The sequence below is a fragment of the Rhinolophus ferrumequinum genome, chromosome 10 (genome assembly GCF_004115265.2).
Source record: "Rhinolophus ferrumequinum isolate MPI-CBG mRhiFer1 chromosome 10, mRhiFer1_v1.p, whole genome shotgun sequence".
NCBI classification, from domain to species: Eukaryota; Metazoa; Chordata; class Mammalia; order Chiroptera; family Rhinolophidae; genus Rhinolophus; species Rhinolophus ferrumequinum.
The window spans coordinates 31,454,264-31,467,999 of NC_046293.1; the positions used below are offsets into that span (position 1 = coordinate 31,454,264).

General features: G+C 33.4%; 1 protein-coding gene across 3 annotated transcripts in view; it reads left to right on the forward strand.

Annotated features, from left to right (window-relative positions):
* The window catches only part of PIK3C2G (phosphatidylinositol-4-phosphate 3-kinase catalytic subunit type 2 gamma), a 272,726-nt gene that overhangs the window by 40,956 nt on the left and 218,034 nt on the right, over nucleotides 1–13,736 (forward strand). For all 3 annotated transcript variants that reach the window (XM_033116158.1, XM_033116160.1, XM_033116161.1), the window contains 2 exons: nucleotides 1,427–1,497; nucleotides 6,120–6,183. In XM_033116158.1, coding sequence (XP_032972049.1) covers nucleotides 1,427–1,497; nucleotides 6,120–6,183 — 135 coding nt within the window. The remainder of the gene's footprint in view (nucleotides 1–1,426; nucleotides 1,498–6,119; nucleotides 6,184–13,736) is intronic.

Below are 13,736 nucleotides of genomic sequence, written 5' to 3' on the forward strand. Positions count from 1 at the left end.
TCCCCCAAAAAAAATCATTTCTGGAAGCCAAGTAAAATGCTTTTAAAATGAATATGATTATGCTATACAGAAAGATGCAACTAAGTCATATATTTATATGTTTGCTTTGGTTTTAATTTCTGAAAGTAAGAAAGTGCCAAATATTACAGTCCAAATCTTATTATCTATTTTGGCTCTAGTCTTAATTTTTTAATTCCCCTCCTCTTTTACTCTGCTTTCTATGCCTAAAGTTTAGTTTTCTCTGATGCAGGGGGAAAAAAAAAAGTCTTACCACTATCACACTTTCAAATTTAGTCATCCCAGTGACTCTAGACGTAAATTCCTAGAGAGTAAGCCTCATGTTTTCAAGTTCCTTAGCATTTCCACAAAGTATGCTTTTTTTTAATAACGTGCACTCAACATATTGCATTATAGTGATGACCTTATTCTCACCATCTAAATTAGTTTCCTTCTTCCTCACAAAACCTCGCAATATAAAAATTAATTTACCTTTGACCTTTAGCCACATAAAGAGGTTTCCCTCTAATGTTTTCTGTCAGAAACTCGAATAGGCAATTCCTAAAATAGATTGTGTGTTGACATACAAGATTACTTGCACCTCAAGAATTAAGGGACTCCCTCAGCTCCCAAACTTAACGCCACCGTGTGGTGAAATCATGCAAATATGATGCAGTATATTGCATTCCCCTCTGCAGACTTGATAAGGTTTCCAGGAACACCCTTGCAGATGAGCTAACCAAGGAGTTATGGTATGAATGTGTGTGTGTGTGTGTGTGTGTGTGTGTGTGAGTGTGAGTGTGTGTGTGTGTGTGTGTGTGTGTGTGTGTACCACAGGACTGACTCATTTTACAATGAGTAGTTCCTGGGAGAATGATCACAATGCCACCTGATGACAACTCCTGGGATTTATACCTATCAGTATCAGTAGTTGTAATTCATTAGAATAATTTAATGTTCATGAAATGGAAAGTTCTCTTAACTCATGTTTTGGCAGCAAGATGTGGTAAACCTGAAAAATGGAATAGTTCATTCAGCGACGGTTCTGGCAAGCTGTCAAGTCCTATGCTGCCATGGCATCTGTGATCTAAACGTAAAGAAAATGTGCACATATGTGGGAGACCTAGTGTCTGCAAAACTGCCTTCCTGCTAGGAGAAATTAATGTTTGACCTTGGTGATGTCAGGAGTTTTTCCAACTGTCTGTGAGGTTTATCCTCAACTAAAGCTCAGCTTTCTTTTTTTACTTTTGAAAAGAATGCTTATACAGTTAAGGAGAGTTTTGTAAGGTCTGTAAAACAAAACATTAAAATGATGAATGAAGGTTATCAAAGAGGTGAACAAAATGACAGCAGGAAGTTACAGACCTATTTTTATCTGGTATTCATTCCTATTCACTCTATAAATATTAATTTATTCTGCTGTCTACAGCATGAAGATGACCACAGTCAGTTTTATCTGAACCAACTTCTAGAATTTATGCATATTTGGAAAATATCCAGGTAAGACATTTTATTTCTGTTCCAAGAGTACTTTCTGACTGAGTTTTCAAGTGCCAACATTTTTCAGTTGACTGTAAAAATTGTCCTTTCACTAGTACCATGGAAGCTATTGTACTTTTAATAGATATCTCCCTTTGGCAGATTCTGCTAATAATTGTATATTCCTCACAGCTATTCAGATACCGTTGAAGAACTGCTAACACCTTCCAGAACAATCTAACAATCATTTTAAAATATCTCTGCTACCAGTTAATACATTTTCAATGATTTTTTCTTATTCATTTTGTGAGTTTGAGTGTGCATGTGTCACTAAGCTCTTTGTATAACTGAATTTCCATACTTTGAAAGTCATCATCCCTTGCTTTAAATTCCTTTCTGGAACTCCCTAAAAATAACTGGTATATCATAAACAGAGTGTGAATTCAAATTGGAAAACTCAAGTGACAGCAAATGAACATATCTTAACTGATTCCAATATCAAAATGTATGCGTGTATTATTTAAAATAACAGACCTAACTGAGAAGATAACTTGGGAAAAGATACCAGTGGTGCAGTATGAGTTTATCTGGAATTAAAGTTGTTCTGAACTGAATGAGCAAATAATGGGATGTGGGAGGGAAATGACATAAATCTCTATGGAAAAGCCTGATGTAAAAACATAAGATGAGTTAAAATTGTTTTTAGTCACTATTACTAATAACTATCACTTTGTGACATTCTTATACATTTTGCGTACATTATTTCATCTAGTTCTCCCTACAGCCCTGTGATAATACATATTATCTTACCTCAGAATCAAGGAAAATGAAGTTCTGGAACTTGAAGTTATTTAACTTGACTAAGACCACTTAGTTCATTAGTGGCAGGACTGAATCAGGTCTGTCTTATTTTGCGAAAATCATATTCTTTCATTAAACTATTGTGTTTTTCCATGTGTGCCTCTCTTTTTACCCCAAAAATATTCAGCCTCACACCATATAATCATAGAATGGGTAGGACTAGAGAGGACTTTTGACATTACCTAATCTAATTTTCATTTTATAGCAATTACTGGATCAGGTATAGGTTCCCTTTAAAATGATATCCTGACAAAGGCTATAGTTTCCTTGTTCCAAAATAAGTTTATCACACACACACACACAGAGTAAAAAGAAAGAGACATCAAATCCGACAAATTCTCTAAAAAGTGGGAAATCCCTGGGAGACAAAAAAATTGTTTCAAACTGATTTGGTGGAGGGTTATGACTTGTAACTGCCTGCTGCTACCTGGGGCGCAGAGAGACAAGTGGAGGCTGTGAGAAGATGGTTAGGGCAAGGCAGTTTTCATTCGGTTCCTGTCTCACCCTGTCATTGCCTGCCCCTCAGAGAAGTCTGGTGGCCTTGACCGCTGCGCAGTATAGGTGTCTACAGGGTTAATTTAGGACAAAGTGAAAGCTCTGCTGCAATGAGAAACCTGTCAGGGATAAACTAATTACTCCACCCTTCCCTGCAACCCCAGGACCACAGAGCACAGTCTACAGGGACCCCAAATCCCAATACTGCTTCTCTTCTGTAAAGGAAACTAAAACAGAGAAATCCAAAAAATGTTCAACCATTATACAGATATTCACTGCCTGAGCCATAACTAAAACCAGTGTTTAACTCTCAGTCAGTGCTTATTGCACTTCAATTGTATTCTGTTCCCAACCTTTACATTCTCAAATGTTATCTAGCACTGGTATCTTTTCAGCCTCATAAAGGCTGACTTTTGGTTTTCTTTTTTTTTTTTTTTTTTTGAATTTTCATGAGACATAATTGACATTTAACATTATATAAATTTAAAGTATACAATGTGATTATCTGATACACATGTAGTGCAAAAGGTTAACCACAATAAGGTTAGTTACCCAATCCTTCACGCACACAATTACCATTTTGTTATCAGAATGCGTATTAAAGCTCTATTCTCACAGCAACTTTTAAGTATGGACTACAGCACTGGGAACTACGGTCACAATGCTGTACCTTAGAGCTGCAGAGCTCGTTTATCACGTAACTGGAAGCTAGTACCCTTTGAAGAGCTCCCCATTTCCCCCTACAGTTCAGCCCCTGACAACCAATCTGTTTTCTGTTTCTATGAGTTAAGTTTTTAGACTCTACATCTAATTGAGATTATATGCTATTTTTCTCTGCCTGACTTATTTCTTCCGTGTTTCCCCGAAAATAAGACCTAGCGGGACAATCAGCTCTGATGCATCTTTTCAAGAAAAATTAATATAAGACACAGAGTGTTATTATATGATATGATATGATATTATATGATATCATATCATATAATAACATATATTATTTATTTTTATTTTTATTAATTTATATTATATAATTATAAAATTTTATAATAAAATAAGACAGGGTAAAATTATTTTTTATAGTAAAATTATTTTCGGGAAACACAGTTTTAGCATAATACCCTCAAGGCTTATCAATGTTGTCAAAAATAAGAGGATTTCTTTCTTTTATTGAAAGAATAATATTTTTTGAATAATATTCTATGTGTGTGCGTGTGTGTGTGTATATACCACATTTTCTTTGTCCAGTGATCCACTGATGGATGCATTTGTTATCTCTTGTCTTTTTTGATAATAGCCATTCTAACAGGTATGAGATGATATCTCATTACAGTTTTGATTTGTATTTCCCTGATATTAGTGATGTTCTTCATGTATTTATTCTTCATGCACTTGTTTGCCATTTGTATGTATTCTTAGGAGAAATGTCTATTCAAGTCCTATGCCCATTTTTAATTGAATTATTTTTTCACTGTTGAGTTAGATGGGTTTCTTATATATTTTGGATATTAATCCTTTATCAGATATATAGTTTGCAAATATCTTCTCTCAACCTTTAGGTTGCTTTTTAACTTTGTTCATTGTTTCCTTTGCTATGCAAAAGCTTTTTCATTTGATGTAGTTCTACTAGTTCATTGTTGCTCTTGCTTCTTGGGCTGTGGGTGTAAAAATGATTGCAAAGACTAATGTCAAGAGGTTTTTTTCTTATGTTATCTTCTAGGACTTTTACAGATTCCAGTGTTATGTGTAGCCTTAATCCATTTTGAGTTAATTTTTGCAAATGGTTTAAGATAGTGTTCCAATTTCATTCTTTTGCATGAGTACATCCAGTTATCCCAACACTATAGCTGTTCTCCCCTTTTTTGTACAGTTATTCCTAGGTTTTTTTGTTCCACTGTGTTGCTGAAGCTTCTTAGATAGATTCCTGAGCTCTCCCAGAGCTGCTTTTGTTAGTGGACAGCCGTCTAATTGTTGATCATTTGGGGGAGATGGAGGTGGGATCTTTTACTTTGCCATCTTGGTGACTTCCAATACTTTCCTTTCTGAAACACAATGCTTGTCTTCCTGCCCTCCTCAGACCCTTTCTGATGTCATGAAAAGAACAAGCTCTAGACAGAAGGAACTTTGATTTCAGTCTCCCTCTTCCCTGACTAGGCTACCTTTTAGAAGTAGAAGCGGGTAAAGGGGGTCAAACATATAGTGATGGAAGGATAACTGAGTTTGGGTGGTGAGCACACAATGTGATACATAGAAGATGTATTATAGAATTGTATACTTGAAATCTATGTAATTTTACTAAACATTGTCACCCCAATAAATTTAATTTTAAAAAATGTTCGGCAAATCACATACTTTCCTTTAGTTCCTAGGAAGTTTTCTATAAAATGGGTATAATGCTTAATAGCAAGGTGCTAAAGCAGATCTTGGGGATAGTTTAAGTTTTAGGATCAGGTTTTGTATGAAAACCCTTCCTCCAATAGCCAAAATCTTTCACTACTCTTTTCTTAAACCTCCATTGACTTTTACATATTTTATGCATTTTGTCTTTGAACTGTTAGATGGAATCCAGCTACAGTGATGATTTAACAAAGGCTGAGACAGCAGCTACTGTTAAATATGTTGATGTGTTTTTAACACTGTGTTTTTGTGTTGTTTGGCTCATTATTCAATTCAGTTCAGGAGTTCTCAAGACAAACAGGAAAGCAAAGTCAATAATGTTTGGGAAAATAATTTTGAACAGTGAAGCCAGGAGAATTTCTACTTAACTCACATCTATTCCACTTAAGCATAGATAAAGCTGGAATAATAAGAGAAGTTTAGGAAAGATAAAACAGGGGTTTGGTGTCAGAGACAATCCCATCTATATATGTCATTAACTTTGAAAGCAATTCTCTACAAGATGTTGCATAGTTAACATTTCTTTTTTATATTTAACATTTTTTGATGTTAGTATTTGTCATTAATCTGTTTATAAAACCCTTCACAACTTACATATTGATTGCATTAAGAGTAGTTTGATAAAAATGAACCGGTTTTGAGAGGTTTGGTTAATTTGTCATGGATTTCGTTGGAGTACCAAAGTTTTCAAATATGTTTATAGTCTATCAGATTACACAAAGTTTGCGTGTAGCATCCATCTGAAATAGTTTTTTTAAAATTATGTCAACAGTAATCCTTTTAAAATCTTGGTTGCTACAGAATCATGGACAAAGCAGAACTTGTGATAAATGTGCTAAGGTTAATATGTTTTCCCACCCAATTTTAAACAAAAGTTGTGTTTTTTTTCTTTTCAGACAGTGCCTCTCAACAGTAATCAAAAAATATGACTCCCATCTGAAATACCTATTCAGAACACAGGTATTAATTTTGTTACTTCATCTATCAATTCGATAAGCATTTATTAAGTATCTACTCTTTTTCTAAAACTTTGCAAGTTTCTTAAAAATGAAGATGAATAAAGCAGAGGATCTACACTTCAGTGGCTTTCATTCTACCATGGCAAAACAGACAAGTCAATAGATGTGTGTAATGAAGTGTAATAGGTCCTGTGAAAAGGGCTATGTGTACACAGGACACATAAAAGGGGGTTATCAATTTTACTTTTTTGATCTGAATGTTGAGAAATGAGTATGCCAGTAAGAAAAGAGGCATGGTGAAGGAAGATAGGGAGCAGGAATAACTTTCAGCAAAGAACAACATGAATGAAAACAGTTAGGAAAGAGCCTGGTGTGGTTAGGAAACTGTAGGATATTTGGAATGGCTACAATTAGTGTTCAAGGTGAGAGCCTGGAAAGAGACCATATGAAAGGGGCAAATGGGAGGCAAGTTATGTAGGATCTTAAGGGCATTTTATTGACAGTTTAATGATGTTCTAATTTATCAGCTGATGACATAGAGCCATTGTGCAGGGCAGTAGAATGAAAGATGGGTGAATGGTGGAGCACTTCATTAGCCTAAAGAGATGATGAGGGCATTGACAAAAGTTTTACTATAGCAATGGATAGGAAGGAACAGATTCATAATAGGTAAAACTGTGCAATTTACATGATTTGGTAAAAGTCTATAAGTTACAAAGGAACAAAGGTGCCTAGAATACCTCCAGATTCCTGGCTGTTGACTGACTGCATGGAGACATCAATTCACTAAAATACTGAAGAGAGGAGTTAACTTGGCAGGGGAAAATGATGGATTAGTCCAAGATTACTGAGATTTGGTCACCAGTTGAGCATCCAAATTGTGGTCACCATTAGGCAGATCATTTCTTATAGCTTGTTCCTCCAGGGAAGAGTTAGTCTTTCACACATAAAACATCATATGATTATATAAAATTGTATAAGTAAGAGAATGTTTTAAAACAAGTGAGGACTACTTTTTCCATTAAATAATTTGACTCGTTATATAAATATAAGTATACAGATCTTAAGTATTAATATTAATAATATTAAGTATTCTAATATTAATAAACAAGAAGAGTAAAAATAATAAATTATATTGCTTGATGTAGATATCAAATTCATGTGTGAATTACACATAGATATTTAAAGACATGGCGATGACAAATATGTGACTGATATTCCTTCCCAAAGTGTAATCCTCTCACTCTAACTTCCATTTTCCTTTCTTGAGTCTAGCCTGAATCTGGAAATTTAAAATATAGAATGGGAAAATAATTCACAATTAGATTGTTTTAAGTCTCATTACAGTGTCATAATTAGTACTTCGTTCATCTTGATTCTTCACCTTTATGATAGTCATTCTTTCTGGTGTAGAATTTGAAATTATCAGGTACCCAGGGAAGATTAAGATTTCATTCCTAGATCATTTATGCATCTTGGCTATATGTAAATATACTTTTGAGGTTATAGTAAACTACTTATAGATGAATTTGAATTATCTAAATGGCTCAATACTGTTCATGTATCATAGACACCTTTTACACGCATACACACACAGACACACACTCACTCACACACACACAATTTGTTGAGCTTCTGTAACAGTTCTTATTTTCCAAATACAGAGTTTGACATTACTCATATATGAAGCCTCCAATATTCCCACTTTGAAAGAAACCATTGACTATTGTAAATTTTTCCAATATGACTTAAAAGTTGGCAAAACATCAAAGAAATAGTCTTTATATTAGCATTGGCAAATAGTTATCATTATCCACATCTGAATTACTTTATAAATAAGGCCACAGTGTCTGCAATTTTCCAGATGAACTCCATCCAAAACAATGAGCTTTTTAAATGAGATTCTTACTATGAAGCATCAATACTATATATGTGAGAAGTGAGGACAGGTTGTAAAATTATCAATTCACAATTTTGCACTTCTTATTTATTTCACAAATGTATTAAGTAGCATTTCATCAACATCAAAAACAGTATCAATTTGAAAAATGTGTTTTTGTATTTCCCAAATTTGGATTATTACATGACTTAAAAAGTAACTAACATAGAGGCTGAATAAATATGACATAAATGTTATTGAATATAAATGTGGATAATTTATATTTCCAATATTTTCTTTCCTCAGGAATGGTTATTTAACATATGTTAGACTTGACTTATTTCAGGTTGGGCATCCTAAAAGTATTTTCCCCTAAACTATTACTTAATGCCGACTTACTGCAAATTACTGAACTATTTACTCACTAGAATCAAGAGAAGTGGAAGTCAGAACCATTCTCTGAAGTTACTGATGTCTTCATTGGAGAGACGGTATATTCACATAATAACACACATAGAGTGGTGTTTATACAGAGAAAAGCAATGCAATACCAGATTTCAATCAATTTCTGATGTAAAGTTGCTTCTTCCCAATAGCCTCTAAGGTATTGTCTCCATTTTTTTAAAAATGCCAAGTAGGATTTTTAGAGAAAGTTAGTAATCCCTATCACTGATGACGAATTTAGAATCTAGTAATGGGTGAACTAATTGTAATCTAGAGGGACTGAGAAAAATCTACTCATGTTCAAAATGTGGTTTGGCTTCATGAAACATCTACCTGGTTTGAAAAGAGCTAAAAACCTCCAAAGCCTTACCCATCTAGCCCATGACTCAGAGACTATACCAACTAGATAACTAGAAGCATATGGAATCTATATTACTCAAGTTTAACTGACTTGAAGGCAGAATAATACTTACCTCACACTTTCCTCTCCCCAAAATCCAACTGTATTCAGCCTCTAAACCAAGGCTGAAAATTCCATATATAAGTAGAAAGAAAGGGGGCACATAGGGATCTTATTAATATATTTTTAGCTTTTTTAGAACTAAATCTCTCTTAATAACAAGCAGATCCATTGCTGTATATTCAAAAGTTCCAATTTGAAACATAATTTAAACAGAGTAACAGTAAGGGCAGAATTTAGGAGCAGAGATTTCAAAGTCTGATAGATGTATACACCAACTTTCTGCCAACTCTGGAAGTTTTTAGTTAACCTTCCTAGAATTCATAGTATTCATCACTAGAGTAAATATAATAAAATACAATGATACTTTTTTTAAATTAATGAATCAGTGAATATATATATAACATATATATATATATATATATATATAATTTAGTGTCTGGAAGGTAAAAAGTGTTAAAGTGTTCAAGGAAAAATAACTACAAGCGTTACTCTGTTGTTATTAACACTATCAGTAGAGGACTGTATAGGATCCAGAAGAAAAATGTCACAGCACAGATTTGCATTCACAACAGAATATAAGATGTAGGAAAGGAGTGAAAAACCATTAGAAGAAAATAGGATACAATGAATAGGTAACAAGGACCACTTGAAAGATCACAAAAAGAGAAGTCAAGGAGATGAAGAGATAAAGCTGGGTCACAAGAAAAATAAAACACAACTGGAACCTACCTTAGCAGAAGTAAATGGCAGATTGAAACTACTAAAAGTCAAATGTCAAACCTGTTATAGAACACTCCCAACTTGAAGAAAAAGAAAAATGAAAAAGTGAAAGTAAACTTTCAATAAGTAAGGTAATCACTAGCCAACATAATTTGTATTCCTAGCGAGATAGAGGAAGTATTGAAGGGTTTGTCAAAGGAAAAACATAATCTGACATTTTATCGGGATTTGTACAGTGAATTATATAATACGTGAAGCTCATATAAGATATATACAAATTAAAGAAAAACAATAGAGCTTTAATATGTTTAATATGTTTAACCATATTAAACATTAGATTTAGGAACAAATATTTTGTTTTAGGAACAAAATATTGCCAATATCATAGTATCTGCCTGTGTGCCACTTCATTTTTTCCTTTTATGTAAAAGGTATGTATCCTTTGATGAAAGGTATTTTGTAGCTTTTCTGCATCATTTCACCACCAAAGAATGCAGCCATTAGTAATATACAGTTTAGGTTTCCTTTTAATGTCTACCTAAACGGAATCAAACTTTTTGAGCTATGTATCGTTCACTCAGTATTGTTTTGGAGATTTGTCCACCCTTTTCCACGTGGTTTTGATTTGTTTATTTTCATTGTATACTACTCAATTAGATGAGTGAACCTCAATTTATCTATTCTATTGTTTATGTACATTTGAGCTAATATAAAGATTTTTCTAAGGACAATACATAGGGACATAGACTTACGAGCTTTTACCAAATACTTTGTAATGCCAAAAGTATTACTTTTCTAATGGGGTCATACACATTGCACGATATATGAGAGTTCTCATTGTCCCATTTTCTCATCAATGTGTGGTATAGTCCAACTTTTTAATGTCTACCTAAGCTATATGTAATGATATCTTACTTCAGCTTTAATTTTCATTTCCCTGACTACAAATAAATTCATGATTCTTTACTATTTGTAAAGGTAACTCATTTTTTATAATTTACATGCTCAAACTTTTTTTTTTTCATAGCTTAGGTTCATTTTATTGGTTGTCTATGTTCAAACCTTTTGTTTCTTGTTCTAAATTTCTCTATGTTTTTCAAATAGACTCATGGGAGTTATTTACATATTTAGTCTTCCTTTGGTTATGTATATATTGTATCTTCTGCTAGTTGGTGGATTGTCTTTTCATGTTCATTACGATGTCTTATTATTGCATCTACCTTAATTTACATAAAATAAAATAAACTCAGTTAATAAGTAGGGATAACTTATGATAACAAAAAAGTAAAAGGGAAGAGAGTAAATGTCTGAACCTGAGATAAGAAACATACTCAAGAAAAAGAAAAAGGACTACGGCAAATATGAAACGTTCTTTTCCATAAACTTAATAGTAACCACTCAAAAAAAATCCAGAACTGAAATTGTAACATAAAAAAAAGAAGAAACAGGAAGAAAAATCATAGAATTCCACTACACTGAAATATCAGACAGCAACAAAAAGGCAAAGAAACCATGAAGACATTGAGCCACCAGAAAACAAAAGTTAGAATGATAGGAAATCCTCATTTATCAATAATCACCCTAAATGTAAACGGATTGAACTCTCCAATAAAAAGGTACAGAGTAGCAGATTGGATCAAAAAACAAAACCCAACCATATGCTGTCTCCAAGAGACACATCTCAGCTACAAGGACAAATACAGACTCAAAGTGAAAGGGTTGATTTAGCTAGTCCATGAAAATGGTATTAAGAGAAAATCAGGTGCATCCATACTGATATCAGATGAAACAGACTTCAGGATAAAAAAGGTAACAAGAGACAAAAATGGATATTTCATAATGATAAAGGGGACTATACAACAAGAAGACATATCAGTCATCAATATTTATGCCCCCCAATCAGGGAGCACGAAAGTATATAAAGTAACTACTAACAGAACTAAAGGGAGAAATTGACCAAAACACAATTATAGTAGGGGCCTAAATACATCACTGACAGCCATGGATAGATCATCCCAACAGAAAATAAATAAGGAAATATCAGCCCTAAATGACACATTCGATGAAATGTACATAATTGACATTTATAGAGCATTTCATCCTAGACCATCAGACTATACATTCTTTTCTAGTGTACATGGAACATTCTCAAGGATAGGCCATATATTGGGACATAAAACTAGCCTTAGCAAAATTAAGAAGATTGAAATCATACCAAGCCTATCCCCTGATCACAAGGCCTTGAAATTGGACATCAACTGCAAAAAGAAAGCAGGAAAAACCAAAAATATGTGGAGATTAAACAACATGCTATTAAAAAACAATTGGGTCAAAGAATAAATAAGAGGAGACATCAAAAGATACATAGAAACAAATGAGAATGAAACTACATCCTATCAAAATTATTGGGATACAGCAAAAGCAGTAATAAGAGGGCAATTTATATCATTACAGGCTTCTCTCAAGAAAGAAAAAAATCCCAGATAAACAACCTCACTTTACTCCTTAAAGAACGAGAAAAAGAAGAACAAATGAAACCCAAAGTCAGCAGAAGGAAGGAAATAATAAAAAGCAGAGCAAAATTAAATGAAGAACAAAAAACAATAGAAAAAAAATAATGCAACAAAGAGCTAGTTCTTTGAAAAGATTAATAAAATTGACAAACCCTTGGCTAGACTCACTGAGATAAAAAGAGAAAAGATCTAAACAAACAAAATCAGAAATGAAAGAGGAGAAGTAACCACGGATGCCACAGAAATACAAAGGATCATCCAAGAAAACTATGAAGGACTATATGCCACCAAATTCAATAACCTAGAAGAAATGGACAAGTTCTTAGAAACATACAGCCTTTCTAGATTGAATTACGAAGAACTGGAAAATCTAAATAGACCGATCATAGTAAGGAAATTGAATCAGTCATCCAAAACCTTCCCAAAAGCAAAAGTCCAGGACCAGATGGCTTCACTAGTGAATTCTACCAAACATTCAAAGAGGATCTAACACCTGTCCTCCTCAAACTCTGCCAAAAAAATTAAAGAAAAGGCAATACTCCCTAACTCATTTAATGAGACCAACATTACCCTGATACCGAAATCTGGTAAGAATAACACAAAAAACGAAAATTACAGACCAATATCTCTGATGAATACAGATGCAAAAATCCTAAACAAAATTCTAGGAAATCGAATACAACAACACATTAACAAGATTATACATCACAACAAGTGGGGTTCATCCCAGGGGAACAAGGATGGTTCAACATATACAAATTGATCAATGTGATACACCACATAAACAAAATAAAAGATAAAAAATCACATGACTTTATCAATAGATGTAGAAAAAGCCTTTGACAAGATATAACATCCATTTATGACTAAAACACTTAATAAAATGGGTATAGAAGGAAAATACCTTAAAATAATAAAGGCCATATATGACAAACCCTCAGCTAATATCATAATTGACATTGAAAAACTGAAGCCCTTTGCTTTATGTCCAGGAACAAGACAGGGTTGTCCCCTATCACGACTGTTATTCAACATAGTATTGGAAGCCTTAGCCAGAGCAATCAGGCAAGAGAAAGAAATAAAAGGCATCTGAATTAGGAATGAAGAAGTTAAATTGTCACTTTTTGCAGATGATATGATACTTTATATAGAAAACCCTAAAGACTCCACTAAAAAAGCTATTAGAAATCATAAACAAATACAGTAAAGTTGCCAGCTACAAAATCAACATAAAAAATCCATTGCATCCCTATATATTAACAATGAAATATCAGAAAAAGAAATTAAAAAAAAATCCTTTTGCAATTGCAACAAAAAGAATAAAATACCTAGGAATAAACTTAACCAAGGATGTGAAGGACCTATACACTGAAAACGATAAGACACTTTAAAAAATATTGAAGAAACAAAGAAATGGAAAGACGTTCCATATTCATGGATTGGAAGAATCAACATAGTTGAAATGGCCATATTACCCAAAGCAATACACAGATTTACTGCAATTCCCATCAAAACCCCAATGGCATTTTTTAAAG